Source organism: Capra hircus, chromosome 15 (assembly GCF_001704415.2).
Source record: "Capra hircus breed San Clemente chromosome 15, ASM170441v1, whole genome shotgun sequence".
Lineage (NCBI taxonomy): Eukaryota > Metazoa > Chordata > Mammalia > Artiodactyla > Bovidae > Capra > Capra hircus.
In genome coordinates, this window is record NC_030822.1 from 53,396,677 (window position 1) to 53,422,717 (window position 26,041).

General features: G+C 41.4%; 1 protein-coding gene across 1 annotated transcript; it reads left to right on the forward strand.

The window, feature by feature from the left end:
• On the forward strand, positions 448-26,010 carry MPZL3 (myelin protein zero like 3). The gene is made up of 6 exons (XM_005689506.3): positions 448-1,684; positions 13,093-13,259; positions 16,743-16,953; positions 18,965-19,130; positions 20,912-20,972; positions 23,160-26,010. Exons 1-6 carry the CDS (start codon positions 1,612-1,614, stop codon positions 23,184-23,186), a joined length of 705 nt encoding a protein of 234 aa, XP_005689563.1. The 5' UTR covers positions 448-1,611; the 3' UTR covers positions 23,187-26,010.

The window sequence follows — 26,041 nt, forward strand, 5'->3', positions numbered from 1 at the left end:
AAATCAGATTTAAAGTCCATATTACCTTTCATTCACATTTTCTTTTTTTTCCTCTACATTCAACCTTTGAAAATATAGTAACTGGATATTTCTTCAAACAGATGGCCTGGATAAAGAGTAAAGAGGTAGTTAAAAACTCATGGAAGGTGTTTCCAGCAAAACTTCTGGTTTCTGCATCTTGGTTAAATGCTCAAGGGTTAATACAGCCCCATTGTTCAGTGTCTTCTACTTAAAGAGAACTTTTGTATTGTAATTTATTTTTTATTGTGCCTTAAACACTATGTAAATAACCGTCAGTAATAAAGCATTACAATTATATAATTTGCTTATACAAAAATCTAAAATTTTTACATAGCAGGTAACAGAAAACTAATGGGAATGTATTTTACCTCTATTGAAAAATTTTCTAAGGAGCAGCCTGGAAGTCAATAATAGAATTAGTTTCTACTGGATAAATAAACCTATATGAATTTCCACAGAATTTTCACACTGCTTTGAATAACAGAATTGAGCACAACAAACTACTTAGTTTGGGGACTCTTTTGAAGGAACAGTATTACCTATTCCATCTGATACTCTTACATTACCTTCTTAATAGAGGAAACTACCAGCTTTCAAGTCTAGTAAAGAAATGCGAGTTGAAAAATGTAAAGTTATTAACTATTCCAAAAGCTGAAGCATATTTTCGTTCCCTTGCTTTCATTAAACATGCGTAGATTCCAGAATAGACTAATAATTAAAGGAAGGTACCATCCCATTTCTTTTTCAGAAGAATCTGACACCACCTCTTCATTGCACTTCAAGCGCTGTGAAAACACTTTCTCGCTTTTCCAGCCAAAAGAAGCATAAGTCTCAGCTCCTTTTTGTAATGATTTCATCATTGCCACTGTCAGCAGTAACTTAAGTGAAAGAAAGTGAAGTCGCTCAGTGGTGTCCGACTCTTTGCGACCCCATGGACTGTAGCCTACCAGGCTCCTCTGTCCACGGGATTTCCCAGGCAAGATTACTGGTGTGGGTTGCCATTTACTTCTCCAGGGGAACTTCCTGACCCAGGGATCGAACCCGAGTCTCCAGTAATTTAACACACACCTAATTTAAATTTAGGTACGTACTGAGATGGATGCTGTATTAGCTACACATACACACAAATCAGTCTTGTACAAACTGCCCACGAAGGCCTAATACAAATTTATCTATTCACTGAATAACCCTGTATGCTCTCCAGGGTTCCTGTGAACTCTTAAATGCATAGAAATCTATTCCGAAAGCATTCAATAAAATAATCTGTAAGGAGTTAAAGGATTTCTGGCTTAGAGTCAGGATCAAGACGATAAAGTCCTGCAGAATTCCATTACAAAAGTCAATTCTCCAAAGCCTGTCTGACTTCATTTCGAGTAAAAGAGAAGAATGAACTCCTCCTTGAGAGTTAAGCATCGCTGACTAGAAGTGAGCAAGTCCAGGTGTGGCTCTGGAAAGACGCCACGTTGCTATGGCAACTTGAATCGCCATTTTAGGTCTTGCGGCCTCCCGCCCAAGCGTCACTTCCGGTGTTACCTGTGTGGTGATCGGGAGCCGTAAACAAGGTGTGCAAACTTCTGGAGACCTGTCGGGATGCAGCAGAGCGGGGTTCCTGGAAGCCGTGGCTGCGCTCTGTGCCCACTACTGGGTGTCTTGTTCTTCCAGGGTGAGTGAGCCGGCGGCGGGCTCGACTTACACTTCCGGCCGGGGGCTCAGGGAAGATGGTCGCTTTTCCGGTTCCGGTGGGGGGTCTGAGGAAAGCCCCCACTGAGCTTCTGGGAAGGAAGGAAGTAAGCGGGAGGCGGTGGCGGGGGATGTTCTCGGAATTACCACCCACTGAGCGGAGTCGGTGGCTTGTCAGTGTTTTCCCGAGCCCCTGAGAGCTCGACCACCTTGCGTGACTCTTGTACTGGGGCGAGGGGGCGACTTGATAGAAACACGGAGGGCACTGACTTTAGGGGGCACCTGGCATTATCTCGTGATGAGTTATCAACGGTTGACTCGGCTGTGGTTTTGTGGGCCTTATCTCCTGCTTAGGAGAAAACAGTTCTAGTCTTCAGCAGTTTGTCCCAGTAATTTTGGGAAGGTGAATTCGTGATTGTTGGCAGTTTTATTTTTTGTAAGAGATTGTCAGGGCCTAGGAAGTAAAACATTTGTTAGCCGCAGAAAGGATGTGCTTTGATCTCTTGATAGTGATGCATTTGTTGAAGAAAAGCAACTGCTTTAGTATTTTAATGTTTCTTTTTTTTTTTAATAGAAGGTAGGGAATGTCAGTTCTGTTAAAATTTTAATTAAATATCAGTTAATATTCACTCTATGACATAATCTTAAAATTTGGATAAGTTTTGCTTTCATGCAGTTTTCAAGTTGCATCAATTTTAGTCAACCTAATTACCTTCATCTAGGGTACAATTATTTCCTGGATTTTTGTGTATGTATGTGTCTTCCCCAGGAAATCATATGTTAGTAGAGCTAGCATTAGAGTGAATTGTTAACTTTGTAAAAAATTTCCCTGTGGGAATTTCTGAAGAGGACCTTTGACATAAAGGCTTCAGGTGTTGTAAGACTCAGCAGGTAGGGCTAGGGAGTTTTTATTTATTTGATGATGACTAGTATTTATGCCGCCAGGACACTCCCTGATCCCTCCCAGCTTTTCAGCTAAATTATTTTGCAATATAATATTTAGGCTGAATTGCTGTCACTCTAAATAATCCTGGTTTCCTATCTCCCTCTTATTCTCTCTCACACAAATGTTCAAATATTACCCTATTGAAAAAAAATTCTAGAAATAGTGGGTGATTTTGGAGGTGTCTTGAAAGATGGATATTCTTGAAGAATAGAAAATGGAGCTTCCCTTGTGGCTCAAATGGTAAAGAATCTGCCTGCAATGTAGGAGACCCAGGTTCACCGTCTGGGTTGGGAAGATTCCCTGGAGAAGGGACTGGCTACCCCATGGACAGAAGAGCCTGGTGGGCTACAGTCCATGGGATCGCAAAGAGTCGGACAGGACTGAGCTACTAACACCACAACAACAGAGAAAGAGAGTGAGGAAAATTCCAGACATAGAAACATAAACAAGGGATGGTGGTATTAAGTAATTTTCCAAACAAATTTGATTCAGTTCAGTTCAGTTCAGTCGCTCAGTTGTGTCTGACTCTTTGCGACCCCATGAATCCCAGCACGCCAGACCTCCCTGTCCATCACCAACTCCCAGAGTTCACTCAGTCTCACGTCCATCGAGTCAGTGATGCCATCCAGCCATCTCATCCTCTGTCGTCCCTTTCTCCTCCTGCCCCCAATCCCTCCCAACATCAAAGTCTCTTCCAATGAGTCAACTCTTCGCATGAGGTGGCCAAAGTACTGGAGTTTCAGCTTCAGCATCATTCTTTCCAAAGAAATCCCAGGGCTGATCTCCTTCAGAATGGACTGGTTGGATCTCCTTGCAGTCCAAGGGACTCTCAAGAGTTTTCTCCAACACCACAGTTCAAAAGCATCAATTCTTCGGCACTCAGCTTTCTTCACAGTCCAACTCTCACATCCATACATGACCACTGGGAAAACCATAGCCTTGACTAGATGGACCTTAGTCAGCAAAGTAATGTCTCTGCTTTTGAATATGCTATCTAGGTTGGTCGTAACTTTTCTTCCAAGGAGTAAGCGTCTTTTAATATCCCATGTTGACCCCAGATATATCTCTGTGGTCAGGAGGATGGTGTGCTGGATCTAGTTCCTACTGGCTTTCAAGAGTTGATCATGCACGTGTCTTCCTAACTCAGCATTCACAGACTTTGCATTTGTAGCTTGAAAATGGCCATGGTGGGAGTATCTGTACCACAGAAATTGTCAAACCCTACACACCTGGGTTTTCTGTTTTTAGTTTTTCACCAGCACACCTCTGGATGTAATGATTGGTTTAGGTCAATCTGAGGCACTATTCTGAGCTGGGAGTGAAAGTTAAAGTGAAAAGTGAAAGTTAAGTCGCTCAGTTGTGTCTGACTCTTTGGACCCTGTGGACTGTAGCCCACCAGGCTCCTCTGTCCATGGGATTCTCCAGGCAAGAATACTGGAGTGGGTTGCCATTTCCTTCTCCAGAGGATCTTCCCAACCCAGGGATCAAACCCAGGTCTCCCACATTGCAAGCAGATGCTTTAACCTCTGAGCCACCAGGGAAGCTGAGAGTAGGGTCTATTTATTCTTAATTTGCTCCTCTCTCATCAAATCCATTCACTTTTCTTCTTTGTTTTTCCTACTCCTCAGAGAGCTAACCTATAAACTACCTCATCCAGGCTCCCATCCTCTGGCTTCCTATTAGGTTTGGTCAATGGGAGGCATTGGCAGGAGATTGGAAGGCAGGATGAGAAAGACATTTTTCTTCCATGCTCCCTCCCTGTCATGGTGCCATGGTTGATAGTGGCTGTGTTCTACTGTGGCTATAGCTTCTGTCAAGTGGCCCACACATCCACCTCTTACCAGGCTGCAGTAACACCATTTCCTTCCTTTGCCCCTCAGGACTGGAGTGGTAAAGACTTTGTGCCTTCGTTGGCTTCCCTGACCCTGAGAAAAGTCCCTCTGAAAAGTGGCCCATACACTTTGCAAAGTCTTAGCTGACTCTGCCTTCTGTTTCCTGCCTGGACCCTGACAGACGCATGCAAGCTCTTGGGCTATGTGGGAAAGCTGGATATCCCAAGAAAATCTGGGTATCATGAGGAAAGGAGATGAGGGGAATGGGTATTGAGCTGGTAACAAGAGTTCACTGCCTTCAGGTTAGAGTCCTGTGGTGGTGATAGTCAAGTGAGTATATGCTGTAATAGTTGGACACTCAGAGGCAGGTCATGGCAAGCAGCATACTTTGGGGAATCATTAGCCCATTGGTGGTTGTGAAATCTGTAAAACTGGATAGGGTTGTCTAAAGAGAACATGTTGAAAGAAGGACCATGGGCTCAGGGTGAACTCTGAGCAACACCAATGTTTAAGGGATGGGGTAGGAAAAAAGGAGCCTTAGAAGGAAATTTGATAGAAACTCTCAGAGAAGTGGAGTATGTACTTGTATATGTATATGTAACACAGTCAGTGTGGAGATTTGTTTGGAGGGAGACTAATGAGATTCTGATTTTATAGCTCTAATCCATATTTCTTCTTTGCTATAAACCAGGATTGGCAAACTTTTGTAAAGGGCCAGATAGTCTTTTAGGCTTTGTAGGCAACATAATCTCTGTTGCAACTATTCAATTTTGTTGGGGTAGCATAAAGGGATCCCTACACAATACGTAAATAAATGGAGCTGGCTGTGTTTGAATAAAAATTTATCTATAAAAAGATGTTATGATACATACTACTTATATATAACATAGATAACTAATAAGGACCTACTGGGTAGCACAGTGAACTCTACTAAATACTCTGTAATGACCTATGTGGGAAAAGAATCTAAAAAAATAGATACCTGTATATGTATAACTGATTCACTTTGCTGTACAGCAGAAACTAGCACAACATTGTAAATCAACAATAAAAGTTTTTTAAAAAGAATGTAGAGAATAGAATATAACTGTTTTGCAATCCTAATAAATAAAGCAAATTTATGATTAAAAAAAGGATGATGTGTGCTAGATTTGGCCCATGGTCCATAGTTTGCTGACCCCTGCCCTAAATCAACTGCCTCCCCACCCCCTATCCCCCAATATTATCCCTTGGATATCTCAAAGTCACCTTAAACTTGATCCAAAATCAAACTCATTTTCTTTCTTGCCGAGCCTGGTACTTTTCTAGTCTTCCCTGTGTCAGTGAATAGTATCACCAAGACATAAACTTGGGAGTTACCCTTGATATTTCTCTTACCCAAACATTCCACGTATGACCTGTCACCAGCTCTTGCTGGTTTTACATTGTAAGGAGTGTCTTCTGAGTTCTCTCCACGTCCACTGCCACCAAGTTAGTTCAAGCTTTCCTTATTTCCCCCTTTGACTATTTAAGTAGCTTCTTAGGTTATTTCTTTATATATACTCTTGGCTCACTCTAAGTGTCTTTGCTAGAGTGATGTTTTAAAAATGCAGACTTCGTCATGCCCCTTCTCACTCCGCCCCATACTTAAGGATTTTCCACTTACTTTGAAAGTACGACTTCCCGTTACTCTGAGAATAAGGACCCAAATCTCTAAAGTCCTGCCTAATCTGGTTTCTGCTTACCTCCTAGTAATGTCCTATTCTTCTCTCTTGTGCTCTTGTGTTGCTGCCATTCTGCTTTTCTTTGGCACAGGACCTTTGCATGTGCAGAATTCTCTGCCTGGAATGCTCCTGGTCTCCTCACCTTGTTACCCTTCCTTCAGAACTCAACCCAAAAGTAACCTTTTCAGGAAGACTTTCATTAACCACTCCCTGCTCCCCTATCATAACTGATATAGTTCTCATAGCACTCTCTTTGTCTTTTCCATGTAGTGCGTATCAGAGTTTGTAATAATACATTTGTCTTTATGATTATTTGATTAGTATATTGAACTTCTGCTACCTTTTAAAAAATATTTATTTGGCTGTACTTGGTCTTAGTTGCGGCATGTGAGATCTTTTGTTGCAGCTCGTGGGATCTAGTTTCCCGATCAGGGATCAAACCCCAACCCTGAGAGTGCGGAGTTGTAGCCACTGGACCACCAGGGAAGTCCCCTTCTGCTGCATTTTAAACTCCAAAACAGGGAGTATATGTATTTTGCTCACATTTAATCTTGGACTCAGACGGTGGCACAAAACAGATGCTCAATAAATCTATGTTTGAAGAATGAGTGAATGAATGAGAGTATCATCCTGGAAACCTTGAGACAGAGAAGGTCATGGAGCAAATGGTCACTCTTGCAGAGGGAGCCAGTAAAGTCAGGAGAGAAAAGTCAGTTTTGATCCCTTGGATTTTTCAGGTTTAAGACAATACTACCTTTTATTAGAGGTGGTAGTGGAGTCCAGGTTGTGCGGTAGGGGTCCAGGAGTGGATAGGCAGGAAAGAAAGGGAGATATTAGATGTAGACAACTTTTGCACAAACTTGGCTTAGGAAAGAGAGGGCAGTGGTTGGTAATGAATAGTATGACAGGGCAATAACAAAATTTCCTTAACCCTGTCATACTGTAACTGTAACACTGTAACAATAGTTATATGTTTTTATAGATGAGAGAGACTCCTATGTTTTTAGAGGCTGAGGGAAGAGACAGCCCTTCTTGAAAGGGGTAAGCTGAAGATATTGAGAGGGTTTTTGTTTTTGTTTGTTTTTTTCTGGAGCAGGGCTTGGAAGGGAGGGATCCAAGCACAGAAGAAGGGCTTGATCTTGCATAGAAAAAGGGACACCACACCCTTTCAGATTGGAGGTAAGCGTGGGTACAGACACACGAAGGTGTGTGACTAAGCAGTTTGTATTGCTTCAAGTTTCTTGAAGAAGAGAGATGTTTTCTTTTGAGAATGAGGTGTTTATAGGTTGTACAGGGGATAAAAGAGAATGGCAAAGTTTGAGGAGTCAGAGGAGCTGACCAAGGCTGGTTAAAGAGTCGTCATAACTTGGGACTTCCCTGGTGGTCCAGTGGTTAAGATTCTGGGCAGAGTGTGTGTTTGATCCCTGGTCAGGGAACTAAGATCCCACATGTTGTGCAATGTGGCCAAAAAAAAAAAAAAAAGTCTAGATAATTAAAAAAATGTCATCTTGCCTCATTAAAGGCTTAGCTGTGATAGAATTCATGAGTTTCTTATGGTAACTATTTGTGCAATGGTGTGATTTTTCTCCTTCAGTAGATACCAGCTATAGTCTAGAAGTGGTCATTTAGGCTGAGTTTTCCCTGCTGCTGCTGCTGTTGCTGCTAAGCCGCTTCAGTCGTGTCCAACTCTGTGCGACCACATAGATGGCAGCCCACCAGGCTCCACCGTCCCTGAGCTTCTCCAGGCAAGAACACTGAAGTGGGTTGCCCTTTCCTTCTCCAATGCATGAAAGTGAAAAGTGAAAGTGAAGTCGCTCAGTCGTGTCCGACTGTTAGCGACCCCATGGACTGCAGCCCACCAGGCTCCTCCATCCATGGTATTTTCTAAGCAAGAGTACTGGAATGGGTTGCCATTGCCTTCTCCAAGTTTTTCCTGAATCAGTGCAAAGAAAAGAGAGGTGTCTAGGAGGCTTAAAAATGTTGAAAAAACTATAAAAATGGGAAAGGAGGAGAGTGAGGGACTAATAAGCACACTTTGTTCCTATATGAGAACTTTGGTGACCTGTCCACCTCTTTCTCTCAGCCTGCTTCTCTTCCTCTGAATTTTGCCCTTAAGTTACTTCTATTTAATGGAGGAAATCATCTTTACAAATTGAGTACAAACAGTGGCATATGTGCTTGAGTAGCATTATATGCTAAATTTTATGTGAAAATTGAAAAAAATAATAAACTGCATCAGAGAATTTGGGAGGGCATTGTAAGGGAGCTGATATTTGAGCTGAGTTTTGAAGGGTGTGGGGGATGTGGTGTTGTGGGAACAACCCAGGCAGGTTTGGTAGGGATGGGGAGAGCATTCTAGACAAAGACATATTCAACGAAAGTCACAGTAGCATGAAGGATATAGTAAATTTGGGAAATGGTAGGACATTTTGGGCATAGTAAAAGGGATGGGATAGGTAGTGGGTACAGTAGCAGAAGGAGGCCAAGTTGGCACTATTTAGATTTTATGTTATAGCCCAATAGAAAATTCCTGAAGGTTTTTGAATCTTTGTGGTATTCATTTTAATGATAATAGCTAGCATTTATCGAAAGGTTCAATTTCAGGTTCTATGCTAAGCATTTTATGTGTTACCTTCTTTAATCTTATTAGATCCTCCCAGTGACTCAGTGGAGTAGGTCTTTTTTATTATTCCCACTTAAAGTGAGAAAATTGAGTCTGGAACAGATTAGGTAACTATTATCAAGATTTCATATGCAGAAAGTAGCTAGGCTAGAACTCAAGTTCAAGTCTGTCTAATTCTAAATCCAAACTTTAAAATCTCTCTGGTATTCTTATGTTTTAAGATAAAGATAGTGGGCTGGTCAAAAAGTTTGTTTGGGTTTTTCCATAAGTTCTTATGTAAAACCTGAGTGACCTTTTTGGCCAATCCAAATGTATAAAGGATATGAGGAGAATGTAGATTTGCTAAGTCACTTCAGTCGTGTCTGACTCTGTGCGACCCCATAGACGGCAGCCCACCAGGCTCCCCCATCCCTGGGATTCTCCAGGCAAGAACACTGGAGTGGGTTGCCATTTCCTTCTCCAATGCATGAAAGTGAAAAGTGAAAGTGAAGTCGCTCAGTGGTGTCCGACTCTTAGCGACCCCATGGACTGCAGCCCACCAGGCTCCTCTGTCCATGGGATTCTCCCGGCAAGAGTATTGGAGTGGGGTGCCATTGCCTTCTCCAAGCATATAGATTATCTGTTTATTATTTATTTCTGCTTTCCAGTTTTTAGAGCTGTATCTTTATTACAGAGACCCTGTATCTTGGATCAGGAGTGAGGGCTTAGGAGTGACAAGGTTTTGAAGGATGAAGTCTTTCCAGGCAGAGGAGCAGCATTTGCAAAGGCATGGGAGGAATGACAAGTTTAGCATGGCAAAGTCAGGATGTTTTAGATGAACGAGCCAGAAATAGTCCTCATTTTGGGGATAGGCTTAGTCTTGGTCTTGTAAGCTTAGTCTTGGTCTCCTCCTTTTAAGAGGAATGTGGACAGACTGGATTGTCCAGAGAGGAGAGAAAAAGGTGATTAAAAGCAGCAGAGGTAAAGGGAGTGGAATGGATGACTCATAAGTATGTCTGTGTTAAGAAAGGTTGAGAGCGTAAGTTGAGTTCAGTTCAGTTGCTAAGTTGTATCTGACTCTTTGCAACCCATGGACTGCAGCATGCCAAGCTTCCCTGTCTTTCACCATCTCCTGGAGTTTGCTCAGATTCACGTCTTTGAGTTGATGATGCCATCCAACCATCTCATTCTCTGTCACCCCCTTCTCCTCCTGCCCTCAGTCTTTCCCAGCACCAGGGGCTCATGCAATGAGTCAGCTCCTTGTATCAGGTGGCCAAAGTATTGGAGCTTTAGCATCAGTCCATCCAATGAATATTCAGGGTTGATTTCCTTTAGGATTTACTGGTTTGATCTCCTTACTGTCTAAGGGACTCTCAAGAGCCTTCTACAGAACCACAGTTCAAAAGCATCTACTCTTTGGCGCTCAGTCGTCTTTTTTTTTTTTTTTTCTCTAGGCCTTCTTTTTGGTCCAACTCTCACATCCCTACTTGACTACTAGATAAACCATAGCGTTGACTATATGGATCTTTGTTGCAAAGAGATGTTTCTGTTTTTTAGTACGGTGTTTATCAGTTAGTTTATCAGGACTTCCCTGGTGGCTAAGGCGGTAAAGCATCTGTCTACAGTGAGGGAGACCTGGGTTCGATCCCTGGGTCAGGAAGATTCCCCTGGAGAAGGAAATGGCAATCCACTCCAGTACTATTGCCTGGAAAATCCCATGGACAGAGGAGCCTGGTAGGCTACAGTCCATGGGGTTGCAAAGAGTCATAGTTTTTCTTCCAAGGAGCAGGTGTCTTTTAATTTCATGGCTGAAGTCACTGTCCTTAGTGATTTTGGAAGCCAAGAAAATAAAGTCTGTCACTGTTGCCATTTTTCCCCAATCTGTTTGCCATGAAGTGATGGGACCAGATGCCATGGTCTTAGTTTTTTTAATATTTAGTTTTAAGTCATCCTTTTCACTCTTTTCTTTCACCCTCATCAAGAGGCTCTTTAGTTCCGCTTCACTTTCTGGCATTAAGATGGTATCCTCTGCATTTCTGAGGTGGTTAAGGACAGAACTAAAGAGGTGGCAGTAAGGATGATGAAGCTAGCTAATGCGCATTGATCACTTACTCTGGGTTAGGTAGGCTTCTTAATGTGGCACCTGTTTTAATTCAAACATTTCTCGCAGTTACCTACTAAGGTAAGTGTTGTTATTCTCATTCCTACCAGAACGAGAAGCTGAAGAAATCAAGTATGAAGACCACAGAGTCAGCAATTGATAGGGCTGGCATTTGTATACTGTCTCAACCAGAGGGACTGCTGGTTTTCAGGATGGTGTGTGGGTTTGTTCTCTTTTGAAACCTTGCTGCTCTCTTTGCCTTTGGCTTGCCAGATAAATCATAGCTCATTGTGGTGGAGAAGGAAGCAGGAAAAACGAACTGCTAGTGGCTTACTTTCCTAAAAAGTGGCTCCCTAGTGGGAGAGAATTTGCTACTACTGTTCTCTGAAAGTAGAGGGAATTGTCCAAAGAAAGTGCCAACTCTTTTAGGGGAGACAGGGTTTCAGAGTTGGATCTGTGGGGATGGTTTTGGACAGAGGAAGTCTCTAGAGAGTTTTAAAATCATATTTTTACATTTTAAAATGCATTAAATTGCCTAGAGGCTGTCATGCAGAGTGAGGTAAGTCAGAAAGAGAAAAAAATATCATATATTAACATATATTTGGAATCTAGAAAAATGGTACTGATGAACAGATTTGCAGGGCAGAAATAGGGACGCAGAGAATGGACTTGTGGACACGGCAGGGAAGGAGAGGGTGGGACAATTGACATGAGTAACACTGACACATATATGCTGCCATGCGTAAAGTAGATAGCTAGTGGGATGCAGCTGGACAGCACAGAATACTAAGCTCTGCAGTGACCTAGCAAGGTGAGATGGGGGATGGGGGAGGGGGGAGGCGCAAGAGGGAGGGGATGCATGTATACTTACAGCTGAATCATGTTGTTGTGCAGCAGAAATGAACACAACATTGTAAAGCAATTATCCTCCAATAAAAAAAAAGAACCTTACCAAGCCAAAAAAATGCATTAAATTGCAAATTTAATAAACTTTTTCTTGCCCCCGATTTACGTTTAATGAGTATGTGATTCATTCAGATTCAGATCAGTCGCTCAGTTGTGTCTGACTCTTTGCGACCCCATGAATCCCAGCACGCCAGACCTCCCTGTCCATCACCATCTCCCGGAGTTCACTCAAACTCACATCCATCAAGTCGGTGATGCCATCCAGCCATCTCATCCTCTGTCGTCCCCTTCTCCTCTTGCCCCCAATCCCTCCCAGCATCAAAGTCTTTTCCAGTGAGTCAACTCTTTGCATGAGGTGGCCAAAGTACTGGAGTTTCAGCTTCAGCATCATTCCTTCCAAAGAAATCCCAGGGTTGATCTCCTTCAGAATGGACTGGTTGGATCTCCTTGCAGTCCAAGGGACTCTCAAGAGTTTTCTCCAACACCACAGTTCAAAAGCATCAATTCTTTGGCGCTCAGCCTTCTTCACAGTCCAACTCTCACATCCATACATGACCACTGCCTTAACTAGACAGACCTTTGTTGGCAAAGTAATGTCTCTGCTTTTCAATATGCTATCTAGGTTGGTCATAACTTTCCTTCCAAGGAGTCAGCATCTTTTAATTTCATGGCTGCAGTCACCATCTGCAGTGATTTTGGAACCCCCAAAAATAAAGTCTGACACTGTTTCCACTGTTTCCCATCTATTTCATTAACCAGCTCTAAGAAAGGGAAAAACGAAACAAAACCAGATAGAACCTCAAGGTAGATTTATAAAATTCTTTGAAAAAAATTCCAATTCTTATTTCTGCTGGTGGTTGGGACAGTGATAGCTTTAGGTTAACAGCTGAGCTGTATTTGGGGTAAATCCCTCAGATACAATAGTTGTCATACTCCTGCAGTGTAAATGTGTCAAGGGAGTGGGTGGCATTGCCTTTTAGCCTTTTGTGGGCTGACATGCTTCATTATAGTTAATTTAACCACAAGTCTATTGGAAAAATGCTGGTATGACCAGGTTTAAAATTTTTACCCAGACTTTCATTCTATGACCTCATTTCGTAAAATGATGAACCACCGCCCCACTGTTAATTAATGTAGATATCCACTCCTTATCGTTTTGGGCCTGCCTGAGAAGATATTTATTCCCATGGCTTTTTGATGAGAGACCTAAAAATGATACCTAGTGCTTCTGTGTTGTTCACTCACATCTATGTATTCCATCCAGTGCACACATTTTAAAAGTTTGGGCTTGCTTTGATTAGGTGTTTATGTCGTCTTTTCCCTGGAGATTAAAGCGGATGCCCATGTCCGGGGTTATGTTGGAGAAAATATCAAGTTGAGATGCACCTTCAAGTCATCCTCTTCTGTCACAGACAAACTCACCATAGACTGGACATACCGACCTCCGAGCAGCAGTCGCACGGAATCAGTAAGTGTATACTTTAATTTTTACAACATTTATTTATTTGGCTGTGTAGACTCACATGGGCTCTTTAGTTGTGGCACGTGGCTTAGTTGCCCCACAGCATGTGGGGTCTTAGTTTCCCAACCAGGGATAGAACCCACGTCCCCTGCGTTGCAAGGTGGATTCTTAACCACTAGACCACCAAGGAAATCCCAGTAAGTGTATACTTTTAAGGCTGTTTCTTTGAGCTTTCTGTGGTCAACAACTCTGGAACCCTTTTATTCTAAGTCACAGGCATACTTCAGGCCTTCTCATCTTCAAATAGAAGATGAGCTTCTATTAAATAGAAGGAGATGAGCTTCTACTCTGTATGACAGCCATTTTTGGTCATGGAGGGCTTTTTCTTCTATGTAAGAATCTGGCAAATATGCTATAGGAAAAAACCAGTCAGAAACTCAGAGGAAATGTGGTTTAATTTTGTTTCCCCTTTGTTGTTTCATTTTGCTTGGCTTCATAGCTTGAGTTTCAGATTTGTTGTACAAAAAGGGTACCTCCAGGCTGTTGGATAGAAAAACTCTATAGGTCCCAGTCTTAGACATCCTTTCACTTAATACTGCTCATTTCCTGTCATGTGAGGTCATCTCTGTGGGTGTATCTGTTTGTATATCAGCACTGTGTAGATTTATCTTGGCATCTTCTCCAGTGTATAAACATCTGCATTTACATAACTCCCTTTGAAGGAAGTGGTGGCACCTTATGTTGATGACAGATGCTGTTGGTGACAGATGGTCTTGAAATATTAGAAGCAATATATTTTAATCACACATATAAAACACATTTATGGCTCAAATCCATTGTGGATGTCTAATTGAAGATTGCAGTGCTATTAAAAAATACTTTCTCTGTATGCTTCCAGCAACATCCTAGGTCAGGATACATTTTATCAAGAAAGTGAATGTCATAGCAGTATGTCAGATTGTGTTTTTGAAAGTATCCTTCATTTGTTATCCTATTTCCTTCACTAGAAGTAATTTCTCTTTGATTTTAATATGTAAGTTTTGGATTTTGTTTTAGGAGTCATTATTGAATGCCATGTAGCATCTCCCAGCAGCTACAGTAGGTGTCCCAGTAGGTTGTTCTAGTGAAGGTGGCTCCAGGGAGGGAAGCAAGGCTGTATTTGCAGTCCTTTTTCTTTAGACTTAAAATAGGTCACTTTATTTTCAGTGGTCAGGAAACTATGGCTGGCTTTATATGACTCTTCTTTGGCCAAAAGTAGGACAGAATAAACAATGGGGATTTTCTAGGGGTACTAAAATGCAAACAGCAGTTCTCATATGGTGCTGCTTTTTCTGAGGCTAGTCAGGAAATCAGCAAACACACCCAAGCTGGAATTATTGGACCCTTAAAGTTTGCATTATGCTATGTTGCAGTTATGTGCTCAGTCAGGATTCTATCAAACTAATCAGATAACAGGATTTGAATATCACTAGTTTAACTTAAAATTTACAGATTAGATTAATCTTGAAGATTCACAGCAGGCTTTGTTTTGTCAATCAGTTCAGTTCAGTTCAGTCACTCAGTCATGTCCAACTCTTTGCGACCCCATGGACTGCAGCATGCCAGGCCTCGCTGTCCATCACCAACTCCTGGAGTTTACTCAAACTCATGTCCGCTGAGTCGGTGATGCCATCCAACCATCTCATCCTCTGTCGTCCCCTTCTCCTCTCACCTTCAATCTTTCCCAGCATCAGGGTCTTTTCAAATGAGTCAGCTCTTCGCATCAGGTGGCCAAAGTATTGGAGTTTCAGCTTCAGCATTAGTCCTTCCAAGGAACACCCAGGACTGATCTCCTTTAGGATGGACTGGTTGGATCCCCTTGCAGTCCAAGGGACTCTCTAGAGTCTTTTCCAACACCACAGTTCAAAAGCATCAAAGCACTCAGCTTTCTTCACAGTCCAACTCTCACATCCATACATGACTACTGGAAAAACCATAACCTTGACTAGATAGACCTTTGTTGGCAAAGTAATGTCTCTGCTTTTTAATATGCTGTCTAAGTTGGTCATAACTTTTCTTCCAAGGAGTAAGTGTCTTTTAATTTCATGGCTGCAGTCACTATCTGCAGTGATTTTGGAACCCCCAAAATAGTCTGCCACTGTTTCCACTGTTTCTCCATCTATTTGTCATGAAGTGATGGGACCGGATGCCATGATCTTTGTTTTCTGAACAAAAATTGTTTTGTCAATAAGGAGTTTTAAATCCTTTTATGCTGATGCTGATAATCTGTGATAGTTATTCTTTACCTCCATCTTTGGAACACTCAAAGAGTGTTCCAGCTGTGTAAATCAATTAGTAAACAAATATTATTTACTAATATCTGTATTTCCCACTAGCTGGTAAATTCCTGCCTGAATCCCACTGTATCATTTTGCTAAACACAGTGACTAAGGGCATGTAGTAGATGTGCAACAAGTATTCATTGAATGAATGCCTGAACCAGGAAGTGATTTAGTGTCTTCTCTGGGAAATTGCTTTTCACAATTGGGCAATGCAGTGTTTGTAAAAGCCTGGGCTCCTAAGTGGGGAGGATACCAAGTAAGAAAAGAACGAGGAAAGGCTAGAGTCTTGCAAAAGAGAGAAAGATATTGTATTGTAGGGCCTGCCCAACCTACCATCAGGTGTAATGAGGTGTTTTTTGGTGATTAGGTAGGTATGTGATCACCAATCTGAAGCAGTGTTGTTTTAATTCAGTGTATATTCATTGAGTACCAGTCACACATCTGACTTGGGGTTTTATTAATTTCTAAGATAGATGACTTGAGAGAGGCTTATGTTATAGCCTCTTGGTGATTTTAAGGATAAATGAAAACTCCCTCCTTTCCCACTTATTCGTTGTGTGCCTTTGAGGAACTCACTTAATTTTTTGTTTTTGGCCTTGTTTCCCTGTCTGCCCCATGGATAATTCAGTGTTGTTATGAAGGTCAGATGAGTGAATGTGTAGAGATTGATTGGACCCTATAAAGTACCATATGATAGTAGATGCTGCTTTAGAATAGGATTTATCGACTTTGGCACTATTGGCATTTTGATCCAGATAATTCTTTGTTGTGGGGGGCTAGCCTATGCACTGTAGGATTTTCAGCAATATCCCCTGGCCTTTACCCTCCAGATACCAATAATACAACAAAAAATATCTCCAGATGGTGCCAAATGTCTTAAGGGTAAAATTGCCCCTAGTTGAGACCTGCTACTTTAGTACTTTGGGGAGAAGAGGTTCGAGAATCAGAATCCTTGGATTCTTTCATTAGGACTATTTTGGGGACAAGTTTCATAAACCTGTCTTTTTAACCTATAGTACAGAAGTGAACAAAGCATAAGAAAAAATTGTCCAACTGGGAAAACCCATTATACATTTGTATTTTATTTTGGACCTACTTAGCTTTATGTTTCATTGCATTTTCCATATTAACTCTTTTTTTTTTTTTCCTCATTGTGTTGCTTTCCTAGATTTTTCATTATCAGTCTTTCCAGTACCCAACCACAGCGGGCACTTTTCGGGATCGGATTTCCTGGGTTGGGGATGTATACAAAGGGGATGCATCCATTAGCATAAGCAATCCTACCATGAAGGACAATGGGACATTCAGCTGTGCTGTGAAAAACCCCCCGGACGTGCACCATAATATTCCGGCGACAGAGCTGACAGTCACAGAAAGGGGTAAGCTAACTGCCACCAACTCTGTGCTGCAGTGAGTGCTCTGGGACTTCTGTGGTGGTTTGTGGAGAGATCAGTGATAAGCAGAACTTACCTTATCTTTATCAGAACATTCTGCCATCTTGAAGTGTCTTTGAGAATGAGTTCTTTATTTTGCAAACTAAAGCTTTTTTTTTTTTTTCCCCAAATATCGTCATAGTTTTGCCATGATTCTTCTTTAAATTTTCATTTCAGGTTCTTGTGGAATGTAATGCAAACCCCTGAGTAAATGGAGGGTTGCTATCTGTGTGAAACAGATGTCATTCTGGTTTCCTTAATGTGTTCATACCCTCAGTTATGAGACTGTGTTTTTGCCTGAGTCTTGAAAGGGTACCTCCTTTAAATATGGAGGCTGCACATTTCTTTTCTGTTGCAAAGAGCAGCTGTTTGCATTCGGTGTGAAACATGAGTGGGATAAGGACCCTCCTTTTTTCTTCCACCATTCCCTGGTGACTACTGAGTGGTCATTCTAGTCCTTATTTGGATTTGAACCAGATTTAAAGATGGAGACCTGCATTATGGTTCATTATAGCTACCTTGTCATTTCTCAAATCTTTCTGTATGTCCCTCTCTTTCTCCCTTCCCTTTCTTTTTCTTTATTTTTTTAGGACAACTCATAGATTTCAAAGACATGGACACATTCATACTGTTGGTGGGAGTAGATACTGGTATAGTTTTTCTGGCAGACTGTTTGATAGTATAAATCAGATACCTTAAAATTATATATCCTTTGATCCAGCAATTCCATTTTAAACTGTTTTAAAAAATAGAGCTAAGTAGGAACGTTTATATACAAGGATGATCATCATTATATAACTCATAGATTCAAAGAATTGGAAACAACTTGAATATCCAGCATTAGCAGATTCAATAAATTATTCAATATGCAGAATACTATGCAGCCCTTAAAAAAAAAATCACACCTGGACTGATGAAGCTATTTGCAGGGCAGGAAAAGAGATGCAGACTTGGAGAACGGACTTCGTGGACACAGTGGGAGCAGGAGAGGATGGGGTGAACTGGAAGAGTGGTGTTGACACACATGCACACCACAGGCAAAATAGACAGCTAGTGGGAAAGTGCTGTGGGGCACAGGGAGCTCGGCTCGGCTCTGGGATGCCTGGAGGAGTGGGAGAGGCTCAAAGGGGAGGGAGGTATGAACACACACAGCTGATTCACACTGTTGCACAGCGGAAACTAACACCCCATTGTAAGGCAATCATGTGTGTGTGTTAGCCGCTCAGTCGTATCCGACTCTTTGTGACCCCATGGACTGTAGCCTGCCAGGCTCCTCTGTCCATGGGATTCTCCAGGCAAGAATACTCGAGTAGGTTGCCATTTCCTCCTCCAGGGGATCTTCCCAACCCAGGGATCGAACCCGAGTCTCCTGCATTGCAGGTGGACTCTTTACCGTCTGAATCACCAAGGAAGCCACCAATTATAATCCAATGAAAAAAATAAATAAAATGGAAAAAAATCACACATGGATGGAATATTTATGGAAAATATTTATATAGTAAATAAAAAAGAGGTTAGAAAAAGTATGTAAAGTATAGTCTACACTTCTGAATATATAGTCTCCTCCCTGTATTCCCACTCATACCCACATACTCCTGGGGACTTCCCTGGTGGTCCAGTGGTTAAGACTTCATCTTCCAACGCTGGGGGTGTGTTTTCCATCCCTGTCAGGGGAGCTAAGATCCCACCTGCCTCGTGGCCAAAACCCCAAAACATAAAACAGAGACACATACTCCTAGAAAGAAGAGTGAACAGGTAGATACTGACATGTTGATCCTAGGTATCCAGATTATGGGTAACTTTTAATTCTTTGTATTTTTGTGTGTTTTCTAGTGTTTCTACCATGAATTTATTCATTTTGTAATCAGAAGAAAACTGGAGCAAAAGTAAGACTAGCTCATGTCCTAGGAAGCGCTTCGCACATCCCTCTCTTTTACCTTCTCTTTCCCTCCCTCAGGTTTCGGCACGATGCTGTCCTCTGTGGCCCTTCTTTCCATTCTTGTCTTCATTCCCTCAACTGTAGTGGTGATTCTGCTACTGGTGAGAATGGGAAGGAAGTCTGCGGGGCTGAAGAAGAGGAGCAAGTCTGGCTATAAGAAGTCGTCTATTGAGGTTTCAGATGAGTAAGTCCAGTTGCAGTCCTGAGCCGTCAACCCTCTTCCAAGCCATGCTTTCTGGACAGCACCAGACCTCTGCATCCATGCCTTCCTTTCTTCCAGGCTGACCTCAGTTCTGCTGAAAGGGGAATTTGTGGATATTACCTTGGTGAGAAAGAGATAGAGGAGTTAATAGCATGGTCCTAGTCTCTTTTTTTTTTTTTTTGGAAATAAGATTGTACAGTGCTGTGGTTCAGAGTGTAAATTCTGAAATGAATCTCTCATTCCTTCCAAATGAACAGGAAATCACCAAGTCAATTATTTTTTACTTTTCCTTATTCTGGCACCAAGCTGACAGAAATGTCTGAGCAGTGAGAGAGGCTTTAGAACAGCCATGGAGGGCTACATAATTTAAATAAGCGAGAACTATTCTTGGTCAGCAAATGCTCCAAAGAGGTTAACTGGATTCTGATTATCAAAAGCAGGTGAGCAGGTGTGATCCAGTATTTCCCCTAAGAACAAATCCACTAAAAAAAAAAAAAAAAAAAAAGCAAAAGTCTGCATAAAACTCTGTTGATTCTCCATTGTCAATTTCAGGGGCTTGGAACCTTGGAAGAGAAATCTTACTTTGAATCTAAAATCTTTGTGTGTGTGTGTATGCATGTACACATTTGTATAATGGGAGTAAGAGTCCCCTTTAAAGGAATCTGTGGCCTCCCACAAGGCAAAGAACTCTTGGTAAAAAATACTAAAATGTCTATTTCTAAGCATGGTCTAATAAGACCTCCTTATGATCTAAGCCTGAATCACATTGTTTATTTGCTATTTCTTCTCATTGGTTCCAATGAGCTGTTTCCTTCTCCAAACCTACTATACTCACTTAGATCTTTAAAATAGAAAATTTATTTATTTGGTTGCTCTGGGTCTTTGTTGCTGTGCACAGGCTTTCTCTAGTTGCAGCCAGAGGGGGCTACTCTCCCGTTGTGGTGCGGGGGCTTCTCGTGGTGGTGGCTTCCGTTGTTGCAGAGTGTGGGCTCTAGAGTGTAGGCTCAGTAGTTGTAGCACATGGGCCTAGTTGCCTCATAGCATGTGGGATCTTCCCAGACCAGGGATTGAACTGGTGTCCCTTGCGTTGCAAGGCAGATTCTTAACCACTAGACCACCATAGAAGCCCTATTTAGATATTAAACATTTTTTTTCAGTGTGCTTCCCTCTCACCTGGATTCCCCTCCCTCCTTCCCTTGTTTGCCTGGAAAACTCTTCCTTATCTTCCAAGACCCTGCTGCAGCTTCTCCTACTCTTGAATTTCCCTGTTTCTTTCAGGGTAAACTAATCTCTCTCTCCCCTGTGCTGCTGCAGCAGTTTGACTTTAACTCTATGAAAACATTTATCACATTGTATTGTGACATACTTGTTACGTTCTAATGGGTCTGTCACCCTCAGGAAATCAGGAGCTCAGGGGACAGTGCCCAGACATGGTTGATGCCGAGTATAGTTCTAAATGAGCAGTTGCCACTAGCTCTTATTTATTGAGCACTTAGTATGTGCCAAGCACTGTGGTCCATGATTTACATGTGCTTATTTTGCATAGACTCCTCACCACTGTCCTTTGAGTATAGCTGGTAATACCTGCATTTTGTAGATGAGGAACCAGGCTCCTGGAGCTTAAATAATTTGCCCAGTCACCCTGTTAGTAAGTGGCAGAACTGGAATGTAAAACCACACCCATCTGACTTCAACACTGGTCCTCTTAACAGTCACTACCAAGGATGGTGACTGTCCATATTTGGTCTGTCCTCTTTCTACAGCACTGACCAGGAAGGGGATGACTGCATGGCGAAGCTTTGTGTTCGTTGTGCCGAGTGTGTGGTAAGCCCATGGCATTTCACTGTTCATGCTTTGTTTTCCTGCTTAATTAAGGTAATCCTTTGTCCTCAGAGAAGCAGGGGACATGCAGGTAGGTCTACAGCAAAGTATGAACCAAGGTCTTTGCCCAGAGTTTTAGTGTCAGGGGACCCTTCCCATTTCTAACCACTATTTTATTTTCTGTCTTGTGGGCGCTGAGTGGTGTCCTTAGGTTAGGAAGGGGACTGTGTAGGCAGCCTCTGCTGACTGACAGGAAACATCCTGAAAGAGGAGTGTCCTGTGTTGCTAAGGTCATACTGGGAGAGCTGGCTGAACTGGCTGAACCTAAAGCCAGTGGAACTGAGCTTTTCTGCTGAGCCTCAGTTTTTCCCAGGAAATTAGAGTGATATCACCATTTAGATGACTTGATTGTTTTGTCCATAAGAAATACCCATGTTGGAAGGCTTGAGTTTTGATTGAAATTGCGGAAAGCACTTGCTGTGACTGGTAGGCTTGCATGGCTGCCCCAGGATCCTAGGAGGAGAGGCTTTCTGATGTGGTACTGTTGGAAACAGGTCAAAAGCAACTCATGATCTAATATGAAGTATACCTGTCATTTCAGGGTTTAAACTTGAGCCTTCTTTGTACTTACTGCTAAGCTCAGCACTTGGCCAGATGACTGCAGCCCAATTACTCATCGCAGTGTTCTTTGTTTCTCTTTCTCTCATGTACTTGAGTATTATAAGTGGCTTCTCTGATGAGAGAAAGGTGGATAGTGCCAGTGGATAGAATCTAATTAAAACCCTTTGGGATTTGAGTATTTTGATAACACAAAATAAGCTAATGTCCTGAAACTAACATAACATTTTTAATCAACTATATTCCAAGATAAAATAAAAACTTAAAAAAACAGGGGGAAAAGGAATCATTTTTCTGAAACTAATACAGCATTGTTAATCAACTATATTCCAATATAAGATAAAAATTAAAAAGAAAAAGAATCACTTTGCTGTACACTGGAAACTACACAACACTGTTAGTTATGTCTCATCCTCCAGGACACAGTTGAAATGTTCCCTTCTCTTAAATTGGGGTACAAATAATAGCTAACTATATCTTTGTAAAATTAGTAAGATATAGTGTCTCAGATAGTGCTTCATGCTATAGAGAAAAAATAGGAAAAAGAGATGGAATGGCTAGATAAGGGGGTGTGGTACTAAATAGGATGGTTGGGGGAATTCCCTAGTGGGCCAGTGCTTAGGACTAGACACTTTCACTGTTGTGGACCAGGTTCAATCCCTGATTGGAGAACTAAGATCCCATAAGCCACATGATGTGGCCAAAAAAAATAAGATGGTTGGGGGCATCCTCATTAAGATGATATTTAAACAGACATCTAAAACAAGAAGAAAGAGACATGGCTACCAGGGAGGAGCATTATTCTAGGCAGAGGAAATGGTCGGTGCAAAGACCCTGGGGAGTGGCCATGACTGGCATGTTCGAGGAACAGCACGGAGGCCAATGTGGCAGGAATGAAGAGAGCAAGGCAAAGAATAGCATTTCTTCAGAGAGATAACATCATATCTTATAGAACATTGCATGACTGTAATGACCTAGACTTTCAGTCTTACTGAAACAGAGTCCACTGGAGGTTTTTGCAAAGAGAACGCTGAACTGATTTAAGTGCTAAAAATGTCATTCTGGCTTCTGTGTTGAAAACAGGTGGTGAGGGACCATGACAGAAACACAGTCCATTTAGGAGACTTTAGCAATAATGGAGGTGAGGGAAAAGGGTGCTGATCTCGACCAAGGTAGTGATAGTGGGGATGGTGAGAAGTGGTTGTTCTCTGGTTATAGTTTGTAGGTAAAGCCAGAAGGACTTCTTGACGAGTTGCATGTGTCCGTGAACAAATGAGAGGAGTTAAGGATAAATCTTGACCTGAGCAAATGGTAGAATAGAGTTGCCATTTTCTAATATGTACAAGCCTGTGGGTGGAACAGGTTGTAGGCAGAAGATCAGGAGCTGAGTTTGGATATATTAAATTTGAAATACTTAATAAATTTAGGTGGCTTGAGTCAGTGCCATTTTACTGTTAATGAAGCCCCTAGCTGAGTTCCATTTGGGGGGCCCTACCGTGTGGTCTTTACCTGAATTCTGACTGTGGCATGTATTTCACAGACACACCGTGACTACTATTCTTTCCTTTCCAGGATTCAGACTATGAAGAGACATATTGATGGAAGTTTCATGATAGAAGAAGAGTCACCTAACAACAGAAAATGTCCCGTCCCACTGGCAGCTAAAGCCTCGCAGAGAAGTGGAGCTGGCATGGACAGTAATTGTGGAGAATCCTGGAAGTCATCAGTAAAGACTTTAGGAGTGACTTATTTATTGAAGAAATATTCTTTTTGTATTTATAAACTGTTCAAAAACTCTCAGAAGAGACTCATAACTACCCCTGTTAATACCTTATACTCAATTGAATGAAGGAATTCTTTTCCTAAATAGAAAAATAACTTTTTGTTTAGTCTTTGCTCTTGAATATATTACATGTTTTCTTCCAGTTTTTATGAGGGAGAATCCTAGATGTTGGCCACACTGCTGATACCTCTCTCTCTCTCTCTCTCTCTCTATATATATATATATATATATGTATGTATTTAATGAAATGGATCTTAGAGCTTCCTGATGTGCTCCTGGACAAAATGTTTTTTGGGGATAGTTATTCTTTGTTTTTTGCTCCATGAATATTTTCAGCTGTGAGTTGGTATACAGCATATACTCATTGGTTTAATTATCTCATCATCAGTTGTGTTTGGGAGGCTTGGAGTGTATAACCCCAGTTTTTTAGAGATGGTAGGATTGGGAGTCAGTAGTTTATTTGACTGAATTTTTAAAGTATTCAAGTGTCAACAATTTACAATTAAGAAATGCTGAGATGGAAGGGTTCCCTTCTTTTTCTCACTAGGTGCAATTTGTTATTTTACTTTCTTACAGCTGAGTGGTTTATGGTTTCCTTCTTGACCTTTCAGATCAGAGGCAAGAAAAACTGTTCATAGGGTTTTTAGTGGGGATAAGTAGAATAACTTTACCAGTTATTTGCAATGAAATCATCTTTTAACCTATGCTGTTCTTAAAAATTTTCTTCTAAAATGCAGAAAATATGAGTGAAAGAAGGTATTTATAAATCCTTTTTTGCATAATATTTGAGATAAGGAAGTGAGGGTGTATACAACTTATACTTCCTTCTTCTGTTCTCTCGATACTTTCTATCAACTTCCTCCATTCTACTGCACCACATTATTTCAAATATTAATTTACATGGGATTTCCTATAAGCCATTAAGAAGTATGTATGACATATCAGGAAGGGTTGACTGTCTAGTCCTCTGTAATAGAGGGATAGAGTTTGCTTCTTAATTATGAGAGACAAAAAATGTCTCTCATAATTTGATTTTTTTTAACAGGATAGCCCCTTTCTGTGATTCTTTGCTAGGTGACTCAGGAGGTTTCTATATTATAGCACAATGCACTGTATGCTATACAAAAGTCACTTTTATATTTTTTTGCCAAGACCTATTTTTAAAAATTTAGGTTATTCCGTCTCATAGATTTGGCCTGGCCTTTTATGTTAATCTAGTCCATTAATGAGAGAGTCTGATTAGTTAATAGATATTACGATTTACCTCTGATCATATAAGAAAGAAGAGGCAGAAGCAAGATTGTCAGTCTGCATCTTCAGTGGTTAAATCTCACAGTCTTGAGCTACTTGTTAAGTATGCGGTTGTCTGGGGCCAATCTAGTGAGACAGTCTAGTCTGACACCTCAACGCAGAAAGGAAAACAGTTTGAGCAACAAGAGTAGATAATTTGGGCTCTGGGACATTTAAAGATAGAGATCTAGTTATGAGATAGACTTCTTGTGGGTCCTCATTCTTTGAGAAAGAGATGATGTTACAGGAACCCAGGTAAAGTTATATCCCATTCAATGAGGGACCAGTTTTGACTTGAGTTTTCTGGCAGTTTCCTTTCAGGCATGTTATAAGGATTCATCCAGCGGGATATGTTTATCACTTTAGGTAAATAGTGCTATGTGAATGCCTGGTCATGTTATTTTGTAGCCTTGATTATGGTTTGAATCAGTCCCTTCCTTTTTAAGTGACCAAATGATGAAATCCTTCAGGGTAGGAGAGTAAGTTGACCACTAGTCTGCTCCATGGGTTTGTGGTCACATCACAGTCTTAAGGTTGCTCTCAGGCTCCTTCTTCAGCCCTTTTATTGGGGTCTGAGTTACAGCTTTTTTCAGAGAAACACAAAGCAGTGTTTGGATACCTGCCTTTTAAGGATGAAAGGAAAATAAAGTGTTTTTTTTTAAACTTACTGTTTTAATATTTTCTAAGGTGCTATTCTCTTTTTATTTTTTTCATTTTACTTTTCCATGAGTTCTTATTACACTTTATGGAGACCAGCCTTGTCTAGAAAGGGAATTGAATTCTGAACCTTCAGAGGGGGTTAAAAGCCTTTCAGAGTTTTTCTTTGGCTGCTGAAGTCTTTACTTGTGGCTACATTGCCTTATGAGTTTTGTGCATTGAGCTCTTAATTCTGTTACCAAATGTGAACTTATAAAATGTTTCGTGTTTCCCATGTGACCTGGTACCTCAAGCTTCTTGGGGGGCGCATTGTCTGTAGCCCTTAAACTGGGCTCTGTGCTTCACAAGGGAATGTTTCATGTCCTTGTTTAGAAAAAATTCTGGTGGCCAAATCCTGAGTCTGTGTGTTCTTGGGTGTCACTCAGTTTTGATTCCAAAGGGGAGTTGTAAGAAGACCAATAGGGTGTGGCACAAGACTCTCACTTAATTGCACAATTAAAACTTTGCTGCTAGAAGAGGCAACTCCATCCTTTTGACTCTAGTGTTGGACTGTTACCTGCGGCATTTCACTTTGTTTCTTGTTTGTTAATTTTTGTAGGAGGATATGCACTGTTGGGTCATATGCACAGACGTTGTAACTCTTGAGATCTTTACCACATCACAGTTAATAAACTTCTTTGCACTTTCTGGCTACTTTTTGGTGTGTGTGTACATATAAGACTAG

Bases quoted from the DNA above. Each gene is read 5' to 3' on its own strand.
- MPZL3 (XM_005689506.3), top strand. From the start codon at position 1,612: ATGCAGCAGAGCGGGGTTCCTGGAAGCCGTGGCTGCGCTCTGTGCCCA. The intron at 1,685-13,092 runs GTGAGTGAGCCG...TGCTTTGATTAG, and splicing joins GGGTGTCTTGTTCTTCCAGG to GTGTTTATGTCGTCTTTTCC. The intron at 16,954-18,964 runs GTAAGCTAACTG...TCCCTCCCTCAG, and splicing joins GCTGACAGTCACAGAAAGGG to GTTTCGGCACGATGCTGTCC.